At 45.9% G+C, this 8,951-nt stretch overlaps 1 protein-coding gene across 1 annotated transcript in view; it reads left to right on the top strand.

Moving 5' to 3' along the window:
- The window catches only part of LOC122817219 (sodium-dependent lysophosphatidylcholine symporter 1-like), a 985,499-nt gene that overhangs the window by 860,761 nt on the left and 115,787 nt on the right, over positions 1-8,951 (top strand). Inside the window, exon 13 of the mRNA XM_044090437.1 lies at positions 1,881-2,057. Coding sequence (XP_043946372.1) covers positions 1,881-2,057 — 177 coding nt within the window. The remainder of the gene's footprint in view (positions 1-1,880; positions 2,058-8,951) is intronic.

The raw sequence follows: 8,951 nt of genomic DNA, 5'->3' as shown, positions 1-8,951 counted from the left end.
AAGATATCTCTGTGAATATTCCAGTAGTTGTATGTGTCAGGATAGATGCATGCCAAAGGAGATGTTATACTGAATGCTTGGCCTAATGAGGACTGAATAAAGGAGGACAATAATATCCCGAGATCCAGACACATTTCCTTTCTTTATAAGCTTTGCAGTGTGGAAGGATTTTCTTACAACAGTGAATACGTGTTGGTCAAAAGGTTTGTCGCTGTCCATATATAATATCCCCAGATCTAGACACATTTCCTTTGTTTATAAGCTTTGCAATGTGGAAGGATTTTCTTACACCAGTGAATACGTGTTGGTCAAAAGTTATGTCACTGTCCATATATATAATATCCCTAGATCTAGACACATTTCCTTTGTTTAGAAGCTGTGCAATGTGGAAGGATTTTCTTCCAACAGTGAATGCGTGTTGGTCAAAATTTATGTCACTGTCCATATTAGTTTTCAAATCCTAAACAACTGGGTCATCTCTTAGGTGCATATTGTCAATGTGGTAGGTTTGTAGATGACTTCCCAGAGGATACAATAATGCATTTTTTGGCATTTAGTTTCATTCCATGATTTTAGGGCGACCACGGTGGTGCAATGGTTAGCATTGCCGCCTCACAGCAAGAGGTTCTCCGGTTCGATCCTCGGCTGGGGTGCCTTCTGTGCGGAGTATGCATGTCCTCCCTGTGGTCGTGTGGGTTTCCTCCGGGTGCTCCGGTTTCCTCCCACATCCCAAAGACATGCTGCAGGTGGATTGGACACTCTAAATTGGCCCTAGGTGTGCGTGTGAGTGTGCCTTCTGTGGAAGGTTGGGCGCCGGGCTGGCAACTTGACACTGTAAAACTCCACTGCCATTCAATGTGCGGACAAGGTGATCCGCTGTGGCGATCCCTAACCGGGAAAAAGCCGAAAGAAGAAGAAGAAGTTTCATTCCATGGTTTTGCCACCATTTATTTATTTGGGACAAATATTCCTGCAGGATGGCTAAGCCATTTGAGGATTCAACTATTTCTACCTTGCGGCCATCTGCAAACTTAGTCATCTAGAACCCTTTGTTAATGGCTTTTATTTCAAAAAAGTAGATGCCAAACAGGAGAGGTTCCAGTACATAACCCTGGGCAACTCCACTGGTGACTAGACTGTTTGTGGAGTCAACTTCCCCTATTTTGATTTCCCTTGTCCAATCTGTGAACCATTGGACAATCCAGCGGATGACACAGAAGTTTAGTTCCAGTTTATTTTGCTTTTCTGTTATGCCTGAGTGGCAGATTGTGCCAAGAGCTTTGGCCAGGTGAAGTTATATGGTGTGTATCATTTCACTATCATCCATTGCTTTTGTGATCTTTTCAAAAAAGTCCACAAGGTTGAACAAGCATGACCTGCCCTTGATGAATCGGTGTTTGGAGATTTCCTATGTCCTTGTTGATTAGTTCCATGACAAGTCTTTCCATGGCTTTGCATATGAGGCTGGTCAAACCTATGGGTCTGTAAGATATTAACTATGTATTTATTGAATACATTTCTCTAAATGGATCTGTCAACATCTATTTACCAAATGTGCAATATATTAATTTGTCACACTCTAATTTAATGATTTGTATTCCTTTCTACTTACATTTATTGATATTTTTGGAGCTTTTCTCGTCAGGCTTTTGGTGAAAGGGGGCTATTTCAGGCTCAGCCAGACTATAGACTATCCTTGTTAACAAAAGGAATAAATAAATAAAAGTGAAAAATGTGGAAAAAATCCTAAAACTGATAAAAGAGTAAGTCAGAACAAGAATCAAAAGCTAAGGTGAATTGTAGAGTTTCTGTTCATGTTATAAAATTGTATTTTCTTACATACTGCACTAACACATTGTCAAGCCTATTTTTTTTTTCAGTTTTGCAGGTTACAAGCCTGGAGCCTGTATCCAGAATCCAGCTGTTCCCATCACCCTCACAGTCCTTGTATGTGTTCTCCCCATAGCTTTTCTTCTAATTGGGCTGCTAATATTCTATACATATCCAATAAATGAAGAGAGAAGAAGGCAGCTGAAGTTACAGTTGAAGGCACTTGGGTAAGTGAAACGTTATAATTTTGACAAGATTATTTCTGCTTCCATATCCCTGTTCACCTTATTGTTACACATTACTTTATTTTCCAGTTGGAGGCTGATGTTTACTGGCATTCTGCCATGCCACACCTTCTTTCTTTACTAGTGATTAGTAGTCACGGAGGTTACCAGCTTCATGGTCATGGTCTTGAACACTTTTGTTCTTTCACAACAATAAGTCTGATAAGCTCCTATTAATAGTGTACTGTTGTTCAGTGGGTGTGCAATTCTCGAACGGAAGTACAGGTCACCTAAAACTGTGAAATGTACATCACCTTCAGTGCTCTTGTGTGTAGCAGAATAGTACCTCTGCAGTACAACTTAGGAGTAAGTATGAAATGGTCAAATTGTATACATCAATCACACCAGATGCTTATTAGCCCAGACCTATCTCTTTTACTGCATCTGTAGAATGGAAATGTTCACCATTTTAGCTACTACCTAAACCTTTCACAAGTAGCCACTTAACACAGGCTTTTGTTTATTCATGTGAGTCAGAAGTGGTGAGTAACTGCTCTTCTAGGCTGTATAAATCATGTCACTGTCTTGGTTTAGAGATGCTTTCGCTTAATTGTTTATCAGGGTATCACTGGCATTAGTGCTGCTGTGATTATTTACTAGTAAAAATGTATTGGTTTCTGGCACCAATACTTGACTGTCTGGCTGGGAAACAGTGCCCAAAGTGTAATGCGACTAGTGAGATGGCACTCCAGAGGAGACCCCTTTTTCAGTTTACATGTGGTTTTAACTACATAGGTGTGTACTAGGTTAACTACCACTAGGGCCTTTATAAGCCTACCCATGCAATCCAACCCAGTTGTGTCTCTGTGTATCATGTGTGTTTATTAGGAGGAGGTATGCTAGCTAGAAGGTTTTTAGAGGTTATGTGAAGGGCTTTGCTAGCTTTAGCATTTACGTCTGTGTCTCTTTATCAGAGACATGCTGGCTAGACCCGGGTTGAATTTCCGATTTCCCATCCATTGGTCAAGGTTACACTTAAATAAGATTAGAGATGGACTCTGTTTCACATGGATGGGAATTCTGTTCTAGGGCATGGTGATCCTTTGAAATACATATCTGTCTTACCAACATGTCTTGTTTTTATCACAAGCAAAATTTAAATCCTTGGATCTAGTGGTTCTGATGCTATTATTTTTTTGGATGTGTAAAAGGTCCATCATTGCTGTATCCGAGGATGCCTTGTATTCCAGACATAGATCACCTCTTAGTAACTTGTAGGAGACAAGAGTATAGAGACAGGGCTTTTAGGTGATCCTCATGAGACAGTGTGTTTATATCCTAGGATGTCCTTCTATTCGTATGTTGCAGTATTCTAGGTCTGGGGTTTCCTGCCCTCAGGCGGCTCGTACGTCAGCTTCTATACAAAAGCTTCAGCTTGGCTGTTGCAGTGTACATGGGATGTCACATGTAGGGCCATAAATCAGGGGCCTTAATTGTGACGTCTGCACATACAATCCCCAGAACATTTCAGCCGCAGACGACATTCGCATTGTATAATCGCCTCTTCACAGATGTCGCATCTTAAAGTAAGTCACGCGTTGGGTTTCTATTTTTCTTATTTTTGACTATTGTTCTTGCTCATGCTTGGTTGTTGTAGCCTTTAGCCTATGTCAGGGAAAAAGGGAACGTGCCAATGCAGGCGCCAGATACCCCATAAAGATGCCCATGTCCAGTGTGGTTTTTTGCCTAGGCCGGGAACACGATCACTCCTCCTGCGCTATTTGTCAGTCGTTTGTGTCTAAGACCTTGTGCAGCCATCTAGCCACATTAAATCTCTACCTGGAGAACTGTCTTAAGCAATTAGCCTTTAGGATGGATCCTGCATTGGAGGCCACACCTGAACCTTTGCATAAGAAGGCCAAGGTTCCTAGGCCTTCTTCGTCTGCCGCTCCGCTTCCCTGATGCACTGCCAACTGCCAATCTAGGGGTTGAGGCGCATTTGGCGGATCCGTCAACTGCACCAATGTCCTTTGAGGAAGCCGTTTTGCAGCCAACGACCGGCATATCCTCAGAACTTATCCAGACATCGACAGTTATCGATGTCGAGGGGGAACCAGTTTCGGTGGTACGTCCGGCAGGGATCCAGACTTCGGATGTGTTGCTGCCCAAAACCGATGCCAGGCCACTCTCTACTTCCTCCCCGGCCAAAAAGAAGCAGAAAACTAAACATACCTCCACCTCTTCAGAAGTCACACCGGATTGGCAGACCTTCACTTCTTCTCTCATGCAGGCCTTTATGGCCCTCAGGCCTTCAGACTTAGCCATCTCCACCCTGCCTCTTCTGAGCCCTAGGCCTGCCTCTGCTTCTTCCCTCCCACCCATGACCCCTCAAGTCAGGGAAGAAGAACATGATTCTTCCTTCTCATCCTCAGAAGAGTACATTTCTTATGTTTCCCAGATTGCCTCCCCCCAGGAATATTACTCTCCAGATGAAGAATCTGTGGAGGGGGATTCCCCCCCTGAGGACATTACTTTTGGTGAGACCATCACCAAGATGGGATATGTCCCAAATGACTGATACCCAAAAAAGGTACTTTGAGCTGCTGCAAGTGGAATCAGCCTCCCCTTCAGCAGTACCCCCTGTTCTGCCTGCTTACTTGGATGCCTTCAGCGCTGCTTCTGAGGCCCCTGAGTTCCATCCTCTGGCCCTTAAGCATCCTGACTGCTTCTATAAAGTACCAGAGGACCAGAAATTCCTGGTTAAACCACCCTTGGCGGACCCAGCTGTTATTGCCACCACTGCAGATAAGCAGTCTAGAATGCTGCCCTCTGCCTCCCTACTACTCACTGACAAAGACACCATTTACATGTATAGAATGGGGAAGAAGGTATACACTTTTTCAGCTGTGGCTTTCAGAGCCATAAATTATCAGACCCACATGACTAAGTATGCATCAGACTTGGTCTCTCAAGCCTCCTCCATGCTGGCATCCTTGCCTAACAGTCACATCAAGATGGACATTTCTTCCAAACTTTCCTTCGCCCAACAAGTAGCCAGGCATTCCATCAGATGCAGCTACGATGCTGCAGAAGCATCCGCCAGGTCTGCAGCATCTGCTTCAGCCCTCAGGAGGTACTCATGGCTAAGACTCCAGAACCTCCCTGAGGATTTCAAGTCTAAGATCCTGGACCACAATGTGCTTTTCGGCAAACAATCTGCTGACCTTTTTAAAAATCTTCAAGAAAAAAGCAAAGAACTCCAGGACATGAAGCACCTGCTGGTGTCACCCATCCTCAAGTATTATAGGAACTACCTTGCTAAGGCCACCTTTATGAGACGTACTCCTCAGCCCTCCACCTCCTCTTCCAGGTCCAGGGATCGAGGTAGAAGACTTATAAATTCCAGATCCCCTGCTCCACTTCATCAACCTAGACGGCCCTTTCAGGACAGAGGAGGCCCCAGTAATGCATGACTGCCTTGCCCACCTCCCCCTCTCAGCCCTCTTTCCCACTGTCTTCCCTCTGGCAATCCATCACTTCAGACCAGTGGGTCTTAAACATTATCCAAAAGGTGTGCTTCCTATCCTGGAAAGAGATGCCACCCAAAAGAGGCATTCCTCTCCTCCCCAAAAACCAGGCCCATCTCATGCCACAAGTTCTGGCACACCTTTAAAAGCTAGACCCATAGAACCTGTCCCTCCAGGACAGGAAGGAAAGGGTTTTTACTCCCATCTCTTCCTGGTCCCCAAAAAAGACGGCCCCTGGAGACCCATGTTAGACCTGTCCTTTCTAAACCTCCATCTTCAGGTATGCTCTTTCAAAATGCTCTCTCTCCCCACCCTGCTGCCTCTTATTCCAACCAAGGCCTTCATGGCCATCCTGGACCTAAAGGAGGCCTACCTGCACATACCCATCAGGAATTCCCACAGGCAATTCCTGCATTTCTCTGGACCTGCTGTCACTTCCAATTTACAGCCTTGCCCTTTGGTTTATCCACCCCCCCCCTAGTTTTTGCAAAGTGCCTAGCCCCAGCCATTGTCTTCTGCAGAACTCAGGGTGTTCAGATTTACCCTTATCTGGATGGCATCCTGATACTGGCAGTCCAGAGATGCTCTACTGAAGCATCTACATTTCACCATGTCCCTTCTGCAGAACCTAGAATTCACCATCAACCTCCCCAAATCCTCTGTGATCCCAAGCCAGGACAAGATTTTCCTAGGCTGCAGAATCACAACAGACACAATGAAGGCCTTTCTCCCACAGGACAAGGTTCTTTCTTTGACTTCCCACTTCCAGGAATCCCTATTATCCCAAAAGGTGACGGTAAGGCAATTTCTCCGTTTCCTGGGTTTAATGGCAACGACCATCCCCATGCTACCACTGGCAAGAATGCACATGCGCAAGCTACAGTGGTTCCTGAAGAACACCTGGTCCCATCACCCTCCTTTCCTGTCTGAAAACAGAAATCAGCTGGTGGATCCAGCTAGTGCATCTGAACCCAGGGCTCCATCTACAACCCCCCACCCCACCCCAAGTAATGCATACAGATGCCTCAGATTCAGGTTGGGGAGCAACTCTGGCCTCTTAAAGGATTCCAGAAAAATGGCATCCCTCTTTTCAGGCCAAACACATCAATGTCAGGGAAATGACAGCAGTCTACTTAGCTCTAAAGACCTTCTCCCCCCTTCTGGTTCCAGGGGTGCTCGAGATTGTCACCGACAACACCACGGTGATGTGGTACCTCAACAAGCAGGGAGGAACAAAGGCCTATCAGCTGTGCAGACTATCCCTGCTGATATGGGACTTAGCCTCTCATCTCAACTTAGTCCTGCAGGCGGCCTACATCCCCTCACAGGGCAACCACCAAGCAGATCTCTTGAGCAGGACCTCCTCGCCTCAGCACAAGTGGATGCTGAACAGGGAAGTCTTCTTAGACATAGTCCACCGGTGGGGTGCTCCACAAATAGACCTGTTTGCCTCCCCCCAGAACAGGCAACTGCAGAACTTCTGCTCAAAAACCCACTCCCCTCTAGCATGGAGAGTGGACGCCTTCAGTATCTCTTGGGAGGGGGAAGTTCCTTTATGCCTTCTCCCCATTCCCACTGATTCAGAACGTCTTCCTGAAAATGCAGGACAAACCAAAAATCTTGTTAGTGACTCCCTACTGGCAATGGCAGCACTGGTTTCCCCTACGTCACAGACTAGCCAAGGACAATCACTTTAAGTTACCCTACAAGGTGGACCTACTGGCACAAGACAAAGGAACTCTCCTACACCCATACTTACAGATGTTGTCTCTGACTCTGTAGGTGATAAGCTTTTGATCCATTTCAGACACCACTACTCAGAGGACATGCTGTCAGTCCTAAGGGAAGCAAGGAAACCTACCACCAGAAAATCTTACCTGGCTAAGTGGGAAAGATTTGCAAAATGGTGTGTGGACAAGGGAAGGGACCCTAGCTCAGCGGAGGTTCCCCTGGTTCTAAACTACCTGTGTCAGTTGATAAAAAGTGGGCTTTCTTATTTTTCTGTAAAAGTACACCACTCTGCCATATCAGCCTGCCTGCCCCTGGAACCCCCCTTGCTTGCCAGGCTTGATGTAAAGCTTTTCCTTAAAGGTGGCTTGCACATGAGACCACCTAGGAAACCTATCCCACTACCTTGGGACCTTCACTACATCTTAGAGAAATTAACCCAACATCCCTTTGAACCGTCTGGGCCTTCTTCTTTACAGTTGTGTACATGGAAGGACGGTCCTGCTAGTGGCTGTCACTTCAGCCAGAAGAGTGTCAGAGTTGCAGGCCTTAATGGCCTGTCCCCCCTACATTGTCTTCCACAAAGACAGGGTGTCCCTGCGAACCATCCCCTCCTTTATGCCTAAGGTGGTCAGTGACCTATCTCTTAACCAATCCATTCATCTACCCACCTTTTTCCCTCACCCACTAATGAAGGGGAGAGGATACTGCACTCCCTGGACATGCACAGACAACTTAAGTTTTACCTAGACAAGACCAAGACCATCAGGAAGACTAACCAGCTCTTTGCCTCCTTCCACCCCAGAGCCCTGGACAAGGCAGTCTCCAAGCAAACCATCGCATGCTGGATCAGGAAAGCTGTTTGCTTCTGCTACTCCCACCATGAAAAGGAACCCACAGGGGGAATCAAAGCCCATTCCACTAGAGCTGTGGCCACCCCAAGGGCCTAGACACAGCATCCATTTTGGAAGCAGCCACTTGGGCCACTATCCACACCTTCACCAAGCATTACAAACTGGGCCAAGTTTCCAGAGCTAGGACAGGATTCGCCAGGGCAATCCTGCAGGGTCTTGTAGAACACCCTTCATCTACCTCCACCCTGTCATCCGCATAAGCTGTGGTATGCTCCCACACCTAGAGTACTGCAACATAGGAATAGAAGAACACAGAATAGTTGTGTAAAATCCTATCATAACAATAGATGTCCTTCTCTTCCATGTTGCAGTATTCCTTCCCACCCACCAGTCCCCCCAGGTCCTATTCCTTACCTGTACTATCTACATTACAGTAAGACTCCAAGTCACACACCTGGAAACAACTGGCATTCCTCCTGCTGGGCCTTCTTCTCTGCCTGCTGGCCTTCAAGTTTTGAGGATTGTGCGTACAGACGTCACATTTAGGTTTATGCTGAAGCTTTTATATAGAAGCTGACGTACAAGTTGCCTAAGGGCAGGAAATCCCACACCTAGAATACTGCAACATAGAAAAGAAGGGCATCTATGGTTATGGTAAGATTTTACACAACTATTCTTTCTCCTGGTAATGAATCTTTGCTGGCATTCCAACTGTTGCATATGTTTTGTGATGTACATACTGAAGGAGGCATTATATGCAATCATGGGTCTGATAAAGGCTGAATAAA

Source organism: Protopterus annectens, chromosome 12.part0 (assembly GCF_019279795.1).
Source record: "Protopterus annectens isolate FY-2018-M chromosome 12.part0, PAN1.0, whole genome shotgun sequence".
Classification (NCBI taxonomy): Eukaryota; Metazoa; Chordata; order Ceratodontiformes; family Protopteridae; genus Protopterus; species Protopterus annectens.
This window is presented reverse-complemented; position numbering and strand designations above follow the sequence as displayed.